Source organism: Saccoglossus kowalevskii, chromosome 11, assembly GCF_978046115.1.
Source record: "Saccoglossus kowalevskii chromosome 11, keSacKowa6.1, whole genome shotgun sequence".
Taxonomy (NCBI): domain Eukaryota; kingdom Metazoa; phylum Hemichordata; class Enteropneusta; family Harrimaniidae; genus Saccoglossus; species Saccoglossus kowalevskii.
This window is the reverse complement of record NC_140651.1, coordinates 10,672,442-10,695,555: the sequence shown is the minus strand read 5'-3', so window position 1 is coordinate 10,695,555 and position 23,114 is coordinate 10,672,442. Positions and strand designations below refer to the sequence as shown.

General features: G+C 34.5%; 2 protein-coding genes across 2 annotated transcripts in view; one reads left to right on the top strand and one right to left on the bottom strand.

Moving 5' to 3' along the window:
• LOC100369012 (TGF-beta-activated kinase 1 and MAP3K7-binding protein 3-like) overlaps window positions 1-11,969 on the bottom strand; it is a 31,612-nt gene extending 19,643 nt beyond the window's left edge. The window contains exon 1 of the mRNA XM_002730640.4: window positions 11,809-11,969. The gene's annotated coding sequence lies outside the window, so the exon portion shown is untranslated. The remainder of the gene's footprint in view (window positions 1-11,808) is intronic.
• Window positions 11,970-12,128: 159 nt separating this feature from the next.
• Window positions 12,129-21,914, top strand: LOC100368105 (charged multivesicular body protein 1b-like). Its single transcript, XM_002730634.4, has 5 exons — window positions 12,129-12,304; window positions 15,629-15,726; window positions 16,876-17,091; window positions 18,149-18,300; window positions 20,406-21,914. The coding sequence occupies exons 1-5, from the start codon at window positions 12,286-12,288 to the stop codon at window positions 20,521-20,523; spliced, it is 603 nt and encodes a 200-aa protein (XP_002730680.1). The 5' UTR covers window positions 12,129-12,285; the 3' UTR covers window positions 20,524-21,914.
• The last annotated feature ends 1,200 nt before the right edge of the window (window positions 21,915-23,114 follow it).

Genomic DNA, 23,114 nt, shown 5'->3' with positions numbered 1-23,114 from the left:
AAATGATTAAAGGACTGTGATTAAGGTAAGTCTATGGTCATACTACAAGGTTATAACAAGAATACCAAAAAATATGAACAAAGGCAGTACAGTGGCCGACTCGTAGTGGAGGTTGATGCAATCCTGCACAGTTTGAATGCATACTAAATGCGGTATTTTCATGAAAAACTCATTATTTGTGATATTTTCCTGCTTATAGTTAGTCTGAAATGTTTTCAACAAGAAGTCGAAAATATCACTTTTTACCAAAAATATTCATCAAATTTAGAGAATGGAAGATATCATCACAAAATGAACAAATCTGAAGAAAGGTCCACATGTACCGGTAGTACCCATATATGTAATATCGAAGCAATTGGACTTTCATTTTTCAACAAGAAGTCAAAAATATAACTTTTTACCAAAAATATTCATTCAGCTAAAAAAGCTGATTTTGATGAAAATTTTGCACAAAAATAGCTGCCATTTGGCCATCTAGAATCAGTTTGTGAAATATGTATGTGCATATGTATCCCAGGATGCAAGTGGGAAGTTCGAATGTGATTGGCCCAGATGGAGACGGATGCATGCACACTCAAAGGTCAAAACATATTAAAGTCCCTATTTTTGGACTTTGTTTTATGAATGTCTGTCTTGGGCGGAACTTTGATGTTACGTGTACATAAGTTTATTTAGGCAATTTCATGTACTGTCTATAAAGCTTGAAACTCTTGCAGAACCTTCCAATGCTAGATCAATTCATGGCAAATGTTTAGTTGAAATTTTTTATCTGTAAAAAAAAAATTAATACCCCGGGTATTACTTAAATTTGTACACAAGAAAAAAATAATTTCCTTTGCTGTTAAAAGTAATTTGCATACTTGAAAGAATTATTTTTTAAGGTAGGTAGAATTCAAGTAATAATCAACTGTATATGTTTGAAATAGAAAGAACAGTGATGTTTTTATCATTGTTTCATTGCAAATGTATCCAAGACTAAGAAGAAAATTAATTAAGCATGATACAATTTTATCTTTATTAGCACCATTGTAACCTACAATGTGGTACTAGGGTTAAACTAAGTACATGTACATGTATTGATAAAAAGGTTATCACATAAAAAAATCAGTCATTTCATTTTACCACCAATTGTAATACCAGGAACACTCGTAAATGTTGGGTGCTATCACTAAATCATGTACATGTACTGACCTCTCATCATACTATAAAGCAGCATTAATTGCAAAGTCAAAGACTATCAACATGCTACGAACTATTGGGGAAATGAAAGAAGTCCTTTCCTTATAAACAGCATTTCACTATAAACCGTTCTCATGATTTACTATTAAATTTGCGGGTTTCTGCTAGAACAAAAAGTCACTGTGACCTAAAGACCCTTCTCGATGACATAGGGAAATTTTTCTTTCAAAATTGTACAAGTATTAATTATTCACTAGGTTATGAATTTTGCAACTCTTGCTGACAAGTGAAATGTGCAAAATTAAAATTAGACACATGTGAACATACTGCATTACAAAATGTGCAATAGAATTGTTTCACTGGCAGATGCATTTATTATAAACAAGCAGCCTGTCAGCTGAGCTAGTTCCACTGTTAGCAATGCACATTTACAATATTTAAGAACTGAAAATGTCATTAGAAAATGAACAATATGTATACCCGGTAGTATCAAAGCATTCAGACTTGCTGTTTTCGACAAGAATTCAAAAATGTCACTTTTTACCAAAAATGATAACAATATTCATCAAAATTAGTGACTTGAAGATTTCATCACAAAATAAACAAATCTGACAGAGGACTACCCCAACAATCTATGTTGCAAATACGAAAAGCATTTACTTTAACTGTTTTGAAGAAGAAGACGAAAAAGTAAAAAGTTGACGACAGACTACCCGGTACATACTATGGACACCGGAAGATCAGTAATATGAAGAGCTCTGCATCGTTGACTTTGTCAACAGAGAAGCTAAATATCAAAATAGTGTATTAAAATACCACTTAAAATTAATACTTTTACAGTATTGGTGACAAAAATAAGAAGGCAGTCCCTTGTAAATTTATCAGTATGGATCACATCACACTGACAGCATTTACAATATTAATAAAATTTAATAAACGTTAATATTAAATTATTATATTATTATTATACTATATTACAAAATGTCTGTTGCTATAAAATAAATGTCAACTACTGGGTACTCCCCATAACCATTGAAATTTATGATGAAATTATGCAACACAGGTAGAAAGAAATTATAAGAATCTATAATAGACAAATCTAAAAATACTTTTTTCTTCAAATGCTAAATTAGTCATTTCAAGATGACTTGCATGTATTCAATAAAATCGCACCTACCTATGTAATGTTACACAGCTACATGTAGGTAGACTCACAGATATGTACATACAGGTACCACACACATCCCTCATTGGGACAACCCAGTCATTTATGGTATGTTTCACAGTTTGGATAACCGTACCTCATAAAAATTATGAGAGAATGTAGGAGCCGATGACCTCAGGGGAATTCCAAAGCTTCAACCCATGTTAATTAATTGTTCTGCTTTAATACTTAATTTGCATAATATCAGTTATTAATGCCCCTCATTAGGTAAGATGCACATGGTCATGTTGGAAAATTAAAGACGCTGTTATGTATCAGAGAAAAAAATTGAATTTCATTCAACTACTGCCGCAATACAAAACGATAATTTTGTATAAATTCACCACCATTGTCATATTATAGTTACAATACTGTTAAATCTTCAACACAGTATTTATATTAGAATGCACAATTATGATATAAATAATCTTTAATTATTATTCACTTTTTTAATGGAATATTCATTTATTAATTATTATGCATCAGAGCGACAATGATAGATGGTGATTCAAGTTGAGAGTGCCCTATTTCCAGGGAGCACAGAAAAAGAATATACTGTAAATGCACTTATTTTGAACTAGCATTCAGCTGATTCAACTGGTTTTAATTAATAGATTTTCTAGTTCTACTGTCATTTTAATTAATATATACTTATTTCACTGACATGTATGAGAAAAATTAAAACCCAGTGAATAATTAATGCATTTACAGTACATGGACTGGACAAATGAGAAAGCAAGTGATGGGCATTTCAAGCACAGTGGTACCACCATGCTTGAATTTTTAAGAAAACAATAGAAGATATTAATATGCTAATTAAGTACATTGTAATGAGTACACATTCATATGCTAATTGGCCACCTTATTGCGACTTCAAGCTGGAGAGACTACTGCTTGAATACGTTGTATGTAGCTGAGACATCATTACATCAGGATGCATTAATTAATGGTAAATCAATGCCCAATATTTTCTCAAAAGCTTTTTTAGAATATTTTTAGATTATGTAAATGTACTTCAAAACAAAAGAATAATTAAAAAAAAAAAATTATTACCAGTAACTATACAATAATAAATGCAAATGCCACACATACATGTACTGTATATGCATATGCACAAATGGAAAATCTGTGTTCGAGAGCAGTTTGATAAAAGGTTTCAAATGTACAGTTATTGAGACAGGTTTGTAGTTTATACAAGGTTCAGCTTAAAGGTGATGGTTGTTGTGCTGCATCATGCTCAATTCAGGGACCCAAAATGACGGATACATGTACAACGTGTGAAATACAGTGTTTCCATAAAATTTGAACACACACTATGCGACAACCACACCCTTAACACAGTTTGCACTTCAGATGGCGTGTACAATACTCCCAGAGCACTGGAAATCAGTGGCCTATTACCGATACTCTGTAATATCAGATAAACGTTAGAGATTAATTATTATAATGAATGCAACAGCACAGTTACCACATTTTGTTGTTTTGCAAATTCAATACTGTAAACACAATAATTATTCATTGATCTTTAATTTCGCTAAATTTGCTAATAAGTAAAAGTTGCTAAATTAAATCCATGTGAACATGTGAAATAACAATAGAACTCATTGCTTCCCTGCTAAGTTTGCAAACTTAAAACCCAGTGAAACTGCTCAAAACAAAAAGACAGTGAAATTAAATGCCAGTAAAAAAAATGGTTTTACAGTAGCTATCATGTTGGGGGGTTTATATAGAGTTCAGTTAAAACAGGTTTCCACTACAGATAGCATTCAGTTTTGACAGGTATTACTGATTATGTTACAATGTTTAAGTCTACAGGTAATTGTTCATGGAGAGTAATCTCAACTAGTCTAGCACAAACTACATGTATATTTGTTAATCCGCTACATAGCTCAGTGGAATTATACACAAAATAATCTGATTATCTATAATATTAAGAGCTATAAAACCAACCACACCTTTTGATACTGGAATTATTATCTAAACTATATCTTTGATGGTTGACACACGTAAACAAATTTAAAAAAAGTACATCCAGGCTACAAAACCTGATTACACAAATCAGATTTCCTAGAAAAAAGAATATCTATACATGAAAAATGAAAAAATTGAAACCAATCCATGTATTATACCCTTATGAACATACGTGACACATTTACAATCACATGACGTAGATAACAGGAACAAAGGTCACTCAAGGACACTGTATTTTGAGGACACTTTGACACCACCACTGTATGGGACTCACTACCTTAGGGTGAACGAACCCATTAAACTAGCTGCACGTAGCACTCTTACTACCTTTTTTGTTTTTCTAATTTCATTCTATTTTTTTTTTATTTTGAAATGATTATCGGTAGATAAACATTATAAAAAAAATGTCTGATAATTATAAAATTCACATTCATTGTAATCCAGTTCATGAAGAATACATGTAACAGCTTAGAGTTGTTTTGCATCTGAATCAGGATTACTCTTGTAGTCTGCGTTGCTATATACATGCATGTATAACATTGTTCCAGTTAGTTGATTGGAACCAGGAGGTCACAATGAAATAAAATTATGTTATACCATATTTACTCTCAGTGTTCTCCCCAGGATGTAAACAGCGTGGCGGTCCCGCCACAGTGCTTCGATTTGCCGCCACACCGGTCTGACACCACCACGGTGATTAGCAAGACCGCCACAGTGCTTCTTTTCATTGGGGGATCTTGTCACGCTGGTCGGCCTGACCGACACACAAAATTAGCGACCACCGCGGAAACGCTTCCGACTATTGTCATATTGTTATTATACTTACGTACCGACCGACACGCATCCTGCCAGTCGTGGATAATAATTTGTAAACAATAGACATAGTCGCGTGATGTGGTAGCGGCTTTGAACAATACAAGTCAATTTTGTAAAATTAGCACCTCTTTGTTTGTAAGTAAATACTTTCTGACGATAGACGCAGTCTTTAGTTTGAAAGCTAAAATTCTTTCAAAATCAATTCCACCCGATATAACATGGGCAAATCGGAGTTCAGTTTACGCTACTCAAGAAAAAAACGTGTTTATTGCGTTATTGGGTAAAATACATTTGAACTGTTATCATCGTGAATTATGTAAAAACTCTTCTTTCAATACTTTTTTTACCTTTTACAAATTTCTAATTACCTCTTTCGAAAACCATCATGCAGTTTTCATCTGAAATTCATACCAACACATCGTGCTACGACATCGCTTTACTTCCGCAATGTAATTTTTATGATCACGATCATTCGGAAAACCGGCAATACCATGCGGCATTTTGATTGGTAAATGGCGTTTTTGACCCACCGGGTCAAAGGACACATGCCGGTCAACTAATGTGTCATAACTATCATGGTGGGTCTGTGTTTTCACCGAAGTGATCGAGTGATCAAAAATAATTTCTCCCGATAAAACTAGCTCAAATTTTACGATTTTTCATATAAAAAAAAGAAGTCTTTAATTTTTGCATGGCATCATGACCGAGTAAGAGGAATTATTGGTATAACCGGTGTAAAACATCGCGAAGTAAGTTATGTCACGTCGTAACTTTGATCGTTTGGAAGTGTTATTTGTTCGTTCATTTACTGTAAATGTAAACGTTAGGAGCTGATGGTCGGAATAATAACCAACAATCTGCCAAATAACTACAGGGTCGATTTTTTGAAGGAGAATTTTGTAGTAAATAAGATCATGAAAGTGGTGAACATAATCCTGGCTCAAACGTTTCAAATGAGTTTCATTTAACCTTTTACAATTTATTTGTTTCTTTTTAGTCTGCAGCATTAGCATTTCGAGAATGTTTCATTTTTAAATTCAAACTCTTCTAAATTGTGAAACGTAATATTTTGACTACAAAAACAAAATATTTTCCCTGTGACGGAGCTCATTAATATTACAAAAGTGCCCAAAATAAAAATGTTTATAACACTGTGTGAAGCAAATAAATATCTGCCACTTTGTTTTTAAAAATATATGTTGTTTATTGTGTGGGTGTAAATGTGCTTTGGTCAATTTCCATTATTATGCAAATGATATGCAAATGATATGCAAATTAGGCCGCCACAGTGGTTTAAATTCCTGGGGAGAACACTGACTATTAGTAGCGCATGCGCTTATGTACAATGACAGGTTTCTATGGTCAAATAAAGTAATAATTTATACAGTAACATTTTTTAGTTTTACTGGTAATCGCTTCTATTTGAGATTCGCTTCTAAAGAGCAAATACGGTAGATGCACTTTTATTGGAAATGCGCTTTGAATAGAACAAATAAAGTATATGTATTTAATAAAGTATGTACAGTTGTGTATGGACACACAACTACATGGCACAAATCCAAGCAAGAGTTACCTTGAGTTATTAAGTCAATTTAATTTTACTTCACATGGCCATGAAGTGTCACACACACACACAGGTTTAAATCATCTCACCTAGGTTCCTAAGTTGAAAACATCAAATTAATTTATTTTAATGCCAGTAGGGAGCGATGCATGCCATGAATTCAATGGTCCAGAACGCAATACACCATAGTAGCTGTTAACAACAAGTCAGGATCAGTATATCTCACTTACTTCTTAGTATAGACATGTCAGCAATCACAATTACTAGATTAATCATGTTATGGGTAGTGTCAACATTGATCCCATCTTGTAGTCTGCCCTCTACGGTGATATTTTGTAAGCCTCCAGTTGATATTGGATCAAGTGCAAAAGACCTTATTAAAAGGATAGCTGTCAATCCTGAAGGACCATTTGACAACACTATTTATGCTGGTCACACTATTTAATCTGTTTTTGGTTTACTATCATAATATTAATCCAGTATATAAGCTTGTTGCGAGATTAGGCTTGAGATAATTTGCTGTGCAATAAAATTGCGCAGGGTGTAGTTTGACCACTGCTATAAGCTGCAGTATGACCCCTGACCTGGGTGGTCAATATTGACCAACAAACTCAAGAATCCAATTCAGAGAACACCCATATATGTTTGACGTGTAGAAATAGAGTTCTATCAATCTGGCTAGCACTCATAACAAATATTCATATTAAACGAGGACACAGTCACAGTTGGCTGATTTTCCCAATACATGTACAATAATGCTATGAATAAAATTACGTATGTCCTTGTATAAGTACACTGCACATCAATTTATATTCCGATATATTGTGAATAACCTTCTAAGCTACATGACAGAAAGCTAGACAAGGCTCTTCAAAACACATGACATGCTATTTTAAAGCACTTCAAAAATCGTCTGAATTGGAAGAGTGATTAAAGGTTTACTTAGTGTTGTTTCACGGCAAATGGCATGCCCTGAGTAACAAGCACATTTAATCACAGTAGTGCTGAAACCTACTGGTAAACAAGCAAAATTATTAATGAAATTAGCAATAATTTTAAGATTTCTACATGTAGCTGGTCATTTAATAATAGCCTAGAATCTATTCTCAAGGAAGTACCAGTAAGACACTATACCCCTAACATTGCCAGGACCAATCACAAACCAGAAAGACAAAGCTTTTTCAGATTAAGAGCTTCCCCTTCCTGCAGTCTCAGATCAATGTAATAAAAGCATACATTCGTAGCATGGTCAAACAACACAAGTGATTGGTTGATTGATAACGCTGTCAACCTGAGCAGTGTGACATCATGTGATTTGCATATAGAGCACTTAAAACTGGCCAATTAATGGAGGGTGTTTTACTTCCTTTTGTTCTGGTGAAGCCCACAGTACATGCCACTTGCATGGCAAATGAGATAAATCACCAAACAACGCCAAAGCCAAGTCGTTAATAATTATAGGACTGTTAAATGGATAGAAGGTTAGAGTCTGATAAGTAATTACATGGATTGTTGACAACCCCCTCCATACGAGTGGATTATACATGTACTACAGTTTTTGTACATGGTTTTTTTGTTCTGCCCACCCACTCAATACCACATTGATCTCCCTAGAAAGTTGTGAGTGGATACAAGATTAGTTAATGTCAATATTCACGAAAACAACCTACTTCAATGCTCAAAATAAAAATCCAATTCAATTAACTTCTGTATGGGGATGAGTTGGTCTAATTCTTGTATATGACTAACTGTTTTGTAGTTGTACCTAGGAACATAACATATTTGTACACCCACACATATAATACAGTGTATATACATTTGTATGTATACAATATACAAACAATTTCCTCAATTAGATCCATGGCAAAAATGAGAAGACAGTCGCATTCAGACTGTTTCCTCACTTGGATCCATAGCAGTAATGAGAAGACAGTCTTATTCAGACTGTTTCCCAAATTAGATCCATGGCAGTAATGAGAAGACAGTCATATTCAGACTGTTTCCTCAATTAGATCCATGGCAGTAATGAGAAGACAGTCACATTCAGACTGTTTCCCAAATTAGATCCATGGCAGTAATGAGAAGACAGTCATATTCAGACTGTTTCCTCATTTGGATCTATGGCAGTTATGAGAAGTCGGCACTAATGAGAAGACAGTCACATTCAGACTGTTTCCTTAATTTGATCCATGGCAGTAATGAGAGGACAGTCACATTCAGACTGTTTCCTCAATTAGATCCATGGCAGTAATGAGAAGACAGTCACATTCAGACTGTTTCCTCATTTGGATCCATGGCAGTAATGAGAAGACAGTAACATTCAGGCTGTTTCCTTAATTTGATCCATGGCAGCAGTGAGAAGTCAGTCACATTCAGACTGTTTCCTTAATTTGATCCATGGCAGTAATGAGAAGACAGTCATATTCAGACTGTTTCCTCAATTAGATCCATGGCAGTAATGAGAAGACAGTCCCATTCAGACTGTTTCCTCATTTGGATCCATGGCAGTAATGAGAAGACAGTAACATTCAGACTGTTTCCTTAATTTGATCCATGGCAGTAGTGAGAAGTCAGTCCCATTCAGACTGTTTCCTCAATTAGATCCATGGCAGTAATGAGAAGACAGTCCCATTCAGACTGTTTCCTCAATTAGATCCATGGCAGTAGTGAGAAGACAGTCACATTCAGACTGTTTCCTTAATTTGATCCATGGCAGCAGTGAGAAGACAGTCCAATTCAGACTGTTTTCTCAATTTAATCCATGTCAGTAGTGAGAAGTCAGTCACATTCAGACTGTTTCCTTAAGTGGATTCATGGCAGTTGTGAGAAGTCAGTCACATTCAGACGGTTTCCTTAATTTGATCCATGGCTGTAGTGAGAAGTCAGTCATATTCAGACTGTTTCCTCAATTAGATCCATGGCAGTAATGAGAAGACAGTCATATTCAGACTGTTTCCTCAATTAGATCCATGGCACTAATGAGAAGACAGTCCCATTCAGACTGTTTCCTTAATTTGATCCATGGCAGCAGTGAGAAGACAGTCCCATTCAGAATGTTTCCTTAATTTAAGCCATGTCAGTAGTGAGAAGTCAGTCACATTCAGACTGTTTCCTCAATTAGATCCATGGCAGTAGTGAGAAGTCAGTCACATTCAGACTGTTTCCTCAATTAGATCCATGGCAGTAGTGAGAAGTCAGTCACATTCAGACTGTTTTCTCATTTGGATCCATGGCAGTAGTGAGAAGACAGTCACATTCAGACTGTTTCCTTAAGTGGATCCATGGCAGTTGTGAGAAGTCAGTCACATTCAGACTGTTTCCTTAATTTAAACCATGGCAGTACTGAGAAGTCAGTCACATTCAGACTGTTTCCTTAATTTGATCCATGGCAGTAAAAAAAGCCATGCTCAGTAAGAGATAGAATGGGTGGTGCACCACGGTGATTGCTGCGACTCTGCGGATATTTAGGGGTCACCAAGACAGAGGACACTGCACTCTGGCTACCATCAACGTTCTTGGCAAGGTATGAATTACATACTTACTCTTTGTGATTTCACAAGTCATTGTTATTTATAGCTGTTCTAAAATCTTTTAGTGATTATATTTGAGGTCACGTAAAATGCAGCCTTTTGCCAATGTACACACTTTGAATTCATAGTTTGCATGATTATATTTAGAGTATGCAATCAATCTTTCTAATCATTTTTTGAGCCCATGCATGAAGTATATTAACAAAACAATGCAATCATATTTTATTATATTGATATCTACGACTTTCTGGCTCATTTTGCGATATTATTAGAGGACCCAGCGAAAAATGATCTTCTTTTAAATATTATGGAAAAGTTTCCAAGCTTCTGATGTACCGGTAGCTAAATTTATTTAGTTTTCCAGTCAAACTAATTGCCAAGGCTTTTATGGAAATTTATGGTCTTGACAATAGATATAAAATGCTGTGCCAGCCTACCATGCACGGCCATCACAGAATCTATGCATAAATTTGCATAAAAGTTGGTAGACCAGCCACCACAGTGATGACCCCGGTGACCACCAGTTTAATTTCCTATCTCTCCTCTTAAACAGCTGTTTTAAGCACTCGTACAGACACCATTTTTTTCAATCTATGACTGTGGTGGGTCATGCATATTTACACAGTTCACTAAGGTAACTGACAATTATTAATATACAACTACAATTCATAAGCGCAGTAAGACAACTAGTCAAACCACGCTACTAGTTAGAGTAGTAGAAAATAAACTGATTCATGCACACAGGAAAGTTACATGTAGTGAACATTTTCTACAACAACTTGTGCGAGACCTACAATAATTTACAAAACTAGGCAAGCACGAGAGTTGGATCTAGAAACTCATCAGAAAGAAAATCCACAAATTAACACAAAACATTTTAAAGTATAGTGAGAATAGTGTTGTACTGCCTTTATGTATTACTTTCATAAATAAATACACTTAATCCATTGTATAAGATGTGGCAACATGATGAGAAGCTGTTCAATGGGTATTTATTTATTATCAACACGTGTGAATTAAATAAATTAATAATACTAAACAACCCACAAATAATTACATTATAATAACACAGTGCATATGAATTAATACAAAAATATTACTAGAAAGAAACAGAACTGAGAAATATACATGTATATGTGTACAGTTTCTCTTTCACATCGACACCAACGGGTTTATTACCCATCATCAATGTCAATTACTCCATTGAGTGAGGAGTTCTTGGGGGGAATCACAGAGTTCTGCCCATCCCATTTAGTTTACTATATGTACACCAACCTGGCTGATACCAAAATACTATTCAAACACTTCCCACACACAGTTACCAGTATCAAGTAGTACAAACACATAACGAGGAAAGCTATGAAAATCAGAAAATATTGAAAACATAAATCACTACACGGGAGAAATGCGTGGGCAGAAGAGAAAGCTAAGTTTCTAAACACCAATGCCACTTTGGTACTTCGTCATGACTGTTTTGACTTTGGGTAACGTGAAAACTGTCTTACGAATTTCATGTTCTTTGTGGGTTGAAATCATATATTTACCTCTACGATCACTTGCCGAACATTTTGAGAGCTTCAACTGCCACGATCGCTGCACCAACTCAGATATTTTGCACGCAGAGCACACTAAAATAAGATTCCAGGCAAAGTAAAAAAATATCTGCAGGAAGTCAGAACAACATGGCGGCCGCCGTGAGCATGCGCAAAGTGATATCATGTGACATACTACTTCTAATTAAAAGTTAGCGCTCTTGAGCAACTTGGAAATGTATATATTTTAATTTATTAAAATTCACCTATTTTTTGAGTTTATGACGTCCCTGATAGATTCAGAACACCAAGAGAAACATCGAACGATAACGCTACACAATAACTGATGACGTCATAAATTTATGAGCTCAAAAACCTCACAGGACGAAAATAAATTGTGTGGCTATTTCTTTTGGTGATTCATTCGCACCTGGTTATTAGCGAATTTTCTTGAGTTGGACAGAAGTAACCACAGATTTTACCGTCAAGATGACTGCCCAGATGGAAAGTATCCTTTTTAGAATGTAACGTTCCAGTTAAAAGTGTGTTTTCATTACACAGAAAATAAGGAAATCTCACACAACGAGACACATCCTCAATGTTGTTGTCATGAAATGTACGAGATGTCGGAAGTGTCATGCCTGGAAACAGTTGGGAATTGATAGATTGCTATGATTGTGTTGGTAATATGCCATACTACTTTATTTATGGAATGTATGCAGTGATAGTTGGTCTAGATTCTTGTCTTCTGCATGACTGCATTGACTGAAGGTAAGAGAAGCTGTTTTGGACTCCACCCCTACATCTAATTGCATGTCCGCAATGTCAGTTTAAAGGCCCATGTCATTTTTCAAAGAATGAGTTTTTTGCACTAGTACACCTAAACCACAGTGCCCCTCTCAATTTAAATGTACATGCTCTTCTTGAAGTCACCTATTATCTAAAGGGCCATTTTAGGGTTAGGGTCAAGGTTAGGAAGACTTTCAATTTCCCAGAGTAAATACAGAAAAAATATACATGTAGGTGCAATTCCAGAAGATGTACCTACACAATCAGGATCCTTTGGGGGAGTTCCTTAAGACCGGCTAACCCATAACCTTAGCCTGACATGTGGGCGTGAGTAGGCCCTGCTGGTCGAATGGCATCAGACCTCAATACTGTGAATTCAAAGTTCATGCCTTCTTTAATGAGTTACAATGAATATTCATTATGGTGGTCATGATAACACCGTCAAAGCTGTGTTTGCATTGTTGGCAAAAATCACAGTTAGTTTACGACAAGATGATAAACATTGGGCGAAAATTTTCCAGCACCTTATCGCACATTATGTCAACAAACAAATAAACTCTGCTGTGAATGGTTACCCTTTGATGGCTGTCACTATCTGCCGTTCTTGCAATTTGATTGGTACCAACAAAAATTCGCGAGGGGAAGTGAAAAACTACATCATTCCGTCAGGCGTGTATTGGGTTTAGAGCAGCGCTGAGAGTGCAACTCATGCAACCTCATCAGGCTACCATAACTATAACCATAACTACAGCCCCCAATGTAATTGTATATGCACCCTCAAATAACTATACGTATCCTGACAAAGGGGCACTGGAGGGACAAGGTTAGAATTAGAGTTGTGGGTGAGATGTCCTTAAGAAACTTTTATTGTCGTTTGTTCAGTATTTACAAATTGGTATATACAAATTATAATAAAGATGCTTGAGACGTTACCAATAAAATGGAACAAATCACATGATGATATTTTTCAATATACATAAAGAACGCTTAAAACTCCTCAGAAGGAATTAAAATGGTTACATAACAAAGAAAACATGCAGTCACCAACAAAACAATACACAAACAATCGCAAAAAATACAATTATAATACTATAATAAGGATATAATACTGTAATAAGCAAAAGGACAATTATAAAAATAAAATTAATTTGGAAGGAGGTGATGATGTCTTTTAAGGTAACTGTTTTTAAAATTGTTATATGATATATGGATCACAGTGTAAGTTCATAAAATTGTTTATATGTTTGTTAGCCTCTTCTAGTTAGATCTTCAGCTGTAAGCTATAAAGTGAACATGACATTATGGAGTATGAATATAATGATAATAATAGTAATAAATCCTAGCATGTTAAACAGAACTGTGAATAGAACCACAGAAATAAAAGACACAGTTAGGTCGTTTTAGAGTGATGTACGCAACCTGTATACCATTTATTTCCAAATGACTCTGCTAATACAGCAGTGAGAAAAGTGCAACTGGTACAGGAACGCAGAAACAACAAGAATCGAACAGAAGTATTAGTAAAACAAACACTGATTGGTCAATCCGATCTTGTGTGGACGTAGATTGACGCTTATTATTTATTAATTTGGATATCAGTGCCATCACTATAACATAAAATATTATGATAATAACAACAAAATTAATAATATTACTGTTCGCGACAAGAACAATTCATATTGTATACATGTAGTCAGTGGAGTCACACCAGGGTTCACATACTTCGCTGCAACATGGCCGTGTGGTTGAAACTATAAAATAAAGAAGTGGTCGCATATTACAGTGTGGCACACATGGGAAATGAAAAAACACATAATACAAATCCTGAGGGTTAAAATCACACTATATAAACACTCGCCGGAACCAAAGTGATCATTTTGGCTTTTTCATTGAACTCATTTTCAGTCAATTATCGGGACATTCAAGTAGTGTGCAAAATGACCACCATTCAGCCACCTATGTTGTAGCATGGGACACAAGTGTACCATCAAAGTGCAAACCTTTGAAAAGTAAACAAAGAATGTCATGATTAATAAACCTCAAAAAACACCACCATGCATATAAATAAATAAATAATAATTAATTAACGATTTAAACTGGCGAGCACGCAATTTGTTCAGCAGTTATCAGATCGTTACAAGAAAGAAACAGAAAGAAAGTCAAGGTGAGTTTTTCTAGATATAAGGTGTCAAGATGGTGTGTTCTATATCACGAAAATAATTCAGGAAATCAATGAATATCCTCTGTGGTGTTGTGGTACTGTCTGTGAAATTTAAAATTGTTGATTGAGGGTTCGAATTCAACAGTTACCGGGTAACATTTTTTAGGAAGTTTCACAATTCAATCAAATATCCAAGGATCCCAGTATATTTATTACTTTAATTTAACAACTTGCAATTGTCAAAATTATTTAAACAAGAGTTGTTTTCTCTTAAATGAGTCCCAAATATTTGTTGAGTAATTAATTCCCTCAATTTAACAACTTGTAATGGTGGAAGTTAATTAAAACAAGAATTGTTTACACCAAAATAAGTTTCAAATATTTGTCAAGATAATTATGCTCTCAATTTAACTACTGGTTATGGTGGAAATTAATTAAAGGACAGGTATTTACTCCCAAATAAGCCTCAAATATTTGTTGAAAAACGTGCCTATTTGTGCAACCTGATAAAACTATCCCACAAAGTACCAAAATTTGGATTATTTGTGTGTGTATGTGTGCATGCTCCTCAATGGATTTGATAAAGTTAGGTTAAAGTGACAAAGACCAAAAAGTCTTATTACATGACCATCTATTAAAGAAGGATTTGTGGACATGGGAGGATTTGTAAATTTTAATACTGACATGCCATATTACCCATGATGCAGTTCAGTTATAATTGCACATTTATTGTCTTGCCCAAGCCAAAGCCTTGTGGCAATGTTGATGTATAAACTGATCTATAGATGCAAGTTTTGTTCATCGACATGTATGCTTGTATATGTTGTTGCAATGGTAGTTTTGTTACAGTAGCAATATAATTATCCTTAACAAGATTGTCAGAACATTTGTTTAATTTAAAGTTTGCTGCTAAAGATCTAGCTAGGCAATCTAAAAAATGTGATAAAGAAGAAAAAGTGGAAAAAACAAAACTAAAAAAGGTATGTACAAGTTCATAGATATTGTTGTGCCTACAAATACCGTATTTGTTCTTAGTAGCACATGCACTTGCACACAGTGGTGTGTCTATGGACAAAGTACTGTAGAATACTTTATTTTAGCTGGAATTAATTTTCACTGAAAAGACTTTTGGGTGTTTTGTATGGAATTTATTTTCACTGATTTTTGACGAGTTGAATATAAAATATAGGGAAAAAGGTATATTCGCTGGATTTTATTTTCACTGAATCATTCCTTCAGCGAAAATAGTGAAAATAAATTCCAATCGAAAATAAAGTATTTTACAGGTAAGTCATATTTTAATGATTCAACATACAATCAATGTAGTGTTTTGTTTATATGCACATTAGAGACAGGCTTCAAATATATATAGAAATAAACAGATGCTGCTTAAACATAGGAACAAATTAAATGGAATGATTTGTGTAGAATTTTGATGACACTTTTAAAAAATAAGAAACACAATAAACCATCAATGGTTGCAAAAGTCTTACATTATAGTGTTATGTGTGCAATACATGTGTTTGTAAAGAAATAGTGTCGAGGCACAGGGTATCTATTGCATGTTGTTATTGTAGAATTAGAATGACATTTTGGTGTGTTAGAATTTTTCTTTCATTCCTGGTGAGTTGCAAGCAAATTAAAAAAAAATATACATTCACAGTGTAAATAAATTTCAACCAGGGGTGAAGAATAGTAACACAATTTTGGATCCCAGCCATGTGGAACAATATGGCGGTTAGGGATGCTGGGAACCAGCGAAGAGGTAGAGTAATGATAGTACTATGGAAAACAAATAGGAAGGATAAAAAATATTTTGTAAAGCGCATCATAAAGATGAACATTCAAAAAATATTTAATGTGGTAGTGATGAGGCGTGTATGGAGTCAAAGAGAGTCCTTGGCAAGTTAAACTAGGAGTCTGAAGCAAATCTAGGAGCATCCGGTTCCACGGCTGTCCCTATTTAGATCGATGTACACTAGCGCAACAAAAGTAAAAAAGAAGTATATATAAAAGTTGTGTCCAGTGGTAATAAGTAATAAGTGACATGTGTATGGAGGAATTGCTCCAATTGTCAGCGTTATATCATGTATTTCCAGCATATGACAGGTTATATTTTGTGATTTCAGGCAATACAGAAAGGTAACATGGAAGGTGCTAGGATTCATGCAGAAAACGCGATTAGACAAAAGAACCAATCATTAAATTTCTTGAGAATGAGTGCTAGAATTGATGCCACGGCTTCTAGAGTACAATCAGCAGTCACAATGAAAAAAGTTACTTCATCTATGGCTGGTGTAGTTAAGTCTATGGATGCAGCAATGAGGTCAATGAACCTTGAAAAGGTAGATACTCCAGTCTTTAATCTTATTAGCCTGATACTGTAAAACGCACTAATTATTCACTGGGTTTTAATTTCGTTCGTAATTTTTTGCTGGTAAGTAAATCTTCTAAATTGAATTTACATGTCATGTCATTGTTCATAAACCCAGTGAAATTGCTCAAAGCAATAAAATAGTGAAAATAAATAGTTTTACAGTAGTATATATTACAGTGTTCTCTCAAGACTTTTTAAACCCATACGATGGTTTAATCATGATTGGCCACAAGAATGTGGTGATTGAACTTATTATTTCTATTGTAAGAAAACATGAATTACATATTATATTAATATGCATATTTTGTGAGATGTCTATTAAGTCTGAATTGCATTCCTGTAAAATACTTTATTTTCGCTTGGAATTAATTTTCTTTATTTTCGCTGAAATAATGATTCATTGAAAATAAAATCCAGCGAATATACCCTTTTTCCTATATTTTACATTCAACTTGTCAAAAATCAGTGAAAATAAATTCCATACAAAACGCTCAAAAAGTCTTTTCAGCAAATATTAATTCCAGCTAGAATAAAGTATATCGCAGTTTTTAAGAGCAGACATACCGGTAATTGTACTTCACCGAACAGTATCAGGACCAATCACAAGCAAGAACAAACAATAGACTTTTCAACACCTTCCTTTCTTCCCAACAAAAAATCTTAGAAAGTGAAAGTACACCACATCCAATATAATACAAGTTTACTCGGACAGACACACTTTCACTTCTGTCATCATATCTTGGAACTTGTTAATTTAGTTATGGATGATTTTACTTTCCAATAATGTTGGGAGTGAACATCCAGGCATTTTCATCGGTGAAAACAACACAAAAACATGTACTTTAGGTTAGTTGTTGTCTCTCACAGTGTAACAAGATTTGACCTGCACAGAGCCCATAGAAATACAAGGTACAGTGGTGCACGTACTAGAGCGTAGTACGTTCTGTGACGTAGCTCTGCCCCCCTGAGTAAAGGTGTATATAGACACTTGTAGACTAAAATAAAATTGTTCTTGATAATTGTAGATTTCATTGCTCATGGATAAGTTTGAAAAGCAGTTTGAGGACTTAGATGTGCAATCAAGTTACATGGAAAACACAATGAGTGCTACAACAACGTTGACAGTACCACAAGGCAGTGTGGACGGACTCATGCAAGAAGTAGCAGACGAAGCAGGGTAAGTTACATGGTTTAATACTGTAACTTTTACCATATTTACTCTATTAGAAGTGCATTCATAAATGCCTGTCAAATCACTTTATGTGACGTCACATTAGCTAATGTTATTAATTGTTCATGAAGTTCAATTTGGACAAACAGAAAAGTAAACAAAAACGGCACAATAACAGATGTATTTTTCAACTGTTCTGGCGATGGAATAATTTAGCAAGGGCTTAAAATTATTCAGGCAATAAACTTTGTTGAGATATACAACAAATCACTCAAAAACCACAGCAAAGTTATGTGGTTTAGTTGAAATTGTTGTTAGTCTACATTTGATCTGTTTCACATGGTGTTCCATGGTTACGTCTGTTCTATTTTTAGCTCCGCTGTTGACTTTGTTTGTTCGGAGCTTATCATATGAGTGATTGTCCGTCATCGTCCGTATCAATGTTTTACTTTTTCAACTTCTTCTTAAAAACTACAAGCCTGAATGCTTTGATACTTGGTGTATATGTACCTTGGGTAGACCTCTCAGATTTGTTCATTTCATGATGATATCTTTAATTCTCTAATTTTGGTGAATATTTTTGTAATTTTTGGTGAAAAGTGATATTTTCGACTTCTTGTTAAAAACCGCAAGTCCAATTGCTTTGATATTACACATGGACCTCTTTCAGATTTGTTCATTTTATAATATCTTTAATTCTCTAATTTTAGTGAATATTTTTGGTAAAAAGTGATATTTTTGACTTCTTGTTAAAAATCGCAAGTCCAATTGCTTTGATATTACATATATAGGTACTGCATGTGGACCTCTTTCAGATTTGTTAATTTTGTGGTGATATCTTCAATTATCTAATTTTGATGATTATTTTTGGTGAAAAGTGATATTTTTGAAACAGCAAGTTCTGTTGCTTTGATACTATACATATTGTTCATTTTCTAATGATATCTTCTGTTCTTTAATTGCAATGACCATTGCTAACAGCGGAGCTATTTCAGCCGACAGGCTGCTTGTTAGTAAGATTTTAGTGGGGAAAATGATGGTGTCTCAAACACTCTGACATTAGACTATTAGATTATTAATCTGATATTTTGGGATATCCATACTTGTACTTGACAGCGCTTTCAAAGTTATAAATATACTCATCATCTGAATTAAAACAAATTATAGTTCCATTTAATGATGGTGCATCTGTACAACATTTGGTACAAATACTATTACCCTACAGTTCTGAAATGGAAGTTTAGGCCTTAAATAAGGTACCGTAAAAACTCGATTAATTCGCGGTAGTAAAAATAATGCACGAATTAATAGTGTAAAAACGGAAATTATTGGTTTTTGTTGCGCAAATTAAGAGTGCTTTTAGATCGATTCAAAAAGGAGCTGTTTTCATAAATTTATTAGTGATTTGTTTTGTTTTCCAATGAACACGATTACAGGACGTTTTTGTTTTAGTGCCTCCGAGACTTGTGGCTAGCGGCATTCATGGCGTATAGTCGGGCAGAGAACACGCGCCATGTTACACTTGAAATGAAACACAAACAATGAACACGTGGCTACAAAGTAGCCGTCTGGCTGCACTGCCTTTTTGACTCCCATGTGCGAAGCACAAAATGGGAGTCTTTGCAGTTAGTGTGTCTGTGTGTGTGTGTATGTGTGTCCGACTGTTCCACTGCTATCTCAAGAACCATACATCGGTTTTTGATGAAACTTGGTGCATAGATACTCTGGGCCAATGCGCAGATTTGATTAGGTTTTGGTAAAAATCCATGCCCGTTAATTACCTAATTTGCATGATAATTAGCTAATTTTTAGCTGTTCTAGCCGTCTGGCTGCACTGCCTTTTTGACTCCCATGTGCGAAGCACAAAATGGGAGTCTTTGCAGTTAGTGTGTCTGTGTGTGTGTGTGTATGTGTGTATGTGTGTCCGACTGTTCCACTGATATCTAAAGAACCACTCATTGGATTTTGATGAAACTTGGTACATAGATGCTCTGAACATATGCGCAGATTTGATTAGTGGCCTACTCATGTTATCGATGTAAAATAGGCTGCTCACATTTTTGTACCTGTTAGTAATAAAGTGTTTATGCTTTTCGTCTTTATAATCTCAGATTGGAGTTGAATATGGAGCTTCCACAAGGTCAAACCTCAGCGATTGGAACAGCCAGTGCAGCATCACAAGAACAAGATGAGCTTTCACAACGTCTAGCCAAGCTTCGGCAGATGTAACTTATTCTACAAGGGTGGTAGCAATGAAATTAAGTTATCCCATTTCTCACGAGGAAATTTCTTGATCTTGGTGAATGACAATCTCAGCTTTTTATATGAGAGTGATATTATCTAGTCATTATGCTGGCTAACAAACAGTGTTTCTTGCATGGGTCTCATCTCTTTGGTGGTTCCTACCACCACCTCAATGGGATGGTAATGTTGACTGGAGTATGGATATACTTGCTCATTAGCTTGGAGTAAAATTAAATTATTATTGGTAAACTTTGTAAATCACTTCAAATTAAGTGAGGTGTATAGATGGGAGAGGGTTTTTAGTCTTAGTCTTTATTGATATAACTATTACGGTATGTCTTATTTTGTAGAAATATAAATATTGTTGACACATTGCCTGTTGACGCCATGTTTTCCCGTTCATTATGGCTATTCATGGAAGCTTTCAGGAGACATGTGTTAATTTTGAAATCTGCTAATACATATTCAAACAACTGGATTTTGCAGAGGCTGAGAATATCCATTTCAGTATTTGCCAATAAACTAACTTTGTTTTTTATAAATTATATATAGTAATTTTATAACGATCACTATGATTCATTAGCCCCCAGTTGAATCTATCATTTGTGTGTAGATTTAGTGTGGTCAGATTGAATATGCAAATAAGGCCATAATGATGAAATGTACACTTACTATTTACATCCAGTTTACCAGATTTTTTTACCATTTTTTTTTTTTAAATAGTTCAACATTTATTGTAATCTTGTTTTTGAAGTTTTATTTCATCAAGCCAGGGTCATTGAAGATGACTAGGAATACTGGCTTATGTCCCTAATTTGTTTTAAATGTGTGTGTGTAATTAACAAAGCTACATGTATAAATGTTTTCCCTTGCCCATCACCAAGGGGAAAGTCCACACTAGATACTGTAAAATCATTTATTTTCACCTGGTTTTGATTGCAAAATTGTGGGCATATTCATATTTTGTAATGAAACAGTGGGTTGTATCATTTCTCATGTAGTTTTAATTAGCTAATTTCTCTGATTAATGAAAATATTGTAATTAAAACCAAGTGAATAAGTCATGCATTTACAGTAGATATATAACAATTTGGATCTTGTATAAAAATGTTCTAATTTTCCAGTACATGTATTTTATTACTTTCCTCTTTGCTTAGTTATGCGTACAGAGAATTGTTCACATACATTTAATACACTATGACTCTCAATCCTGTGTCTAAATTGTGGGAAAAAAAATGCATAATAACATATTATTTTTAATAATTGCTATTTTATGAATGTCATGTTTTTGTACGGTTATGTGATTTTAAATATTAAAAGCCATTGGAAACTATGTACAAATGTGTAATAAAGTTTATGGAGACTTGTTCTCAAAACTGTTGTACCGGCATGCGTAATTTCATCAATGTTGCTATGGTAGTGACATTTGTTTTTACAGCAATGGGTATTGCTTCTTAAAATACACACCCTCTGTGTTTGGTTTTCAAAATAACTTACTTGAGATACTACTCCACGGTTCTAATAAAATATTTTAGTAGCAGTATTATTTCCAACAGCAGACTTTATTGCCTTCAACAATGTTGCTTGGGTTGCAGATACACCAAATGGGTACCTGACATGGCAAGGTTGTGGCTTGGGCATCAAGTGACTTTCTGATTTAAGTTTTTGCTATGCAATCTTTTTATTTGCCACAAATTAAATGTGTTCCTCTCAACTACAGCTGAATGGCAACAGTATCTTGTTTGATACAGGGTTTCAATACTGTCATTTCTGTGACATGTGCAGGTATGCGATTTTATTGGATCAACCAGTACAATACTTGTCAGAGTGAACTCATTTTGATGACCTGTTTATAGCAGGTTATTCGGGTTACCTTGGTAGAAATCATCTGCCTTGTTTGGTCACATTTGTGTGATTTTTCTCATTCACTAATAATACAATAAAATGAATAAATATATCAACAATTTTAAGTTTATTAGAAACATTTTTTTCCCCCAAACAAAGTCAGTTTTTTTGCAATGAGCACAATGAAATAAAAGTACATATTTACTTATATTAGAAAAGGATTTCAATTTAAAAAAAAAAAAAAGAGGATAACTGAATATCAAACTGTTTTCAGTAACTTGCAAATTTATTCAAAGGCAGTTCACTTTTACAAATTACTGTAGAATACTTTATTTTAGCTGGAATTAATTTTCGCTGAAAAGGCTTTTTGGGCGTTTTGTATGGAATTTATTTTCACTGATTTCTGATGAGTTTAATGTGAAATATAGGAAAAAAAGTATATTCGCTGGACTTTATTTTCACGGAATCATCCCTTCAGCGAAAATAAATTTCAAGCGAAAATAAAGTATTTTACAGTAGTACAACCAACAATTTGCAAGCATTTGCAATTTTGTTTAGGATATTGCAGGACTTCCTGTCAAACATTTACACCAGTCAGGTAAGGAATGTTTTTACTTATAAACCCAACTGTTTTCATCTGAAATCTCATCCAAATGAGACTACTGCATTGGCTTAACGGACACCTCTCCATTTCAAGAAGTGTTCATGCAGATATAACATGTACGTCACTG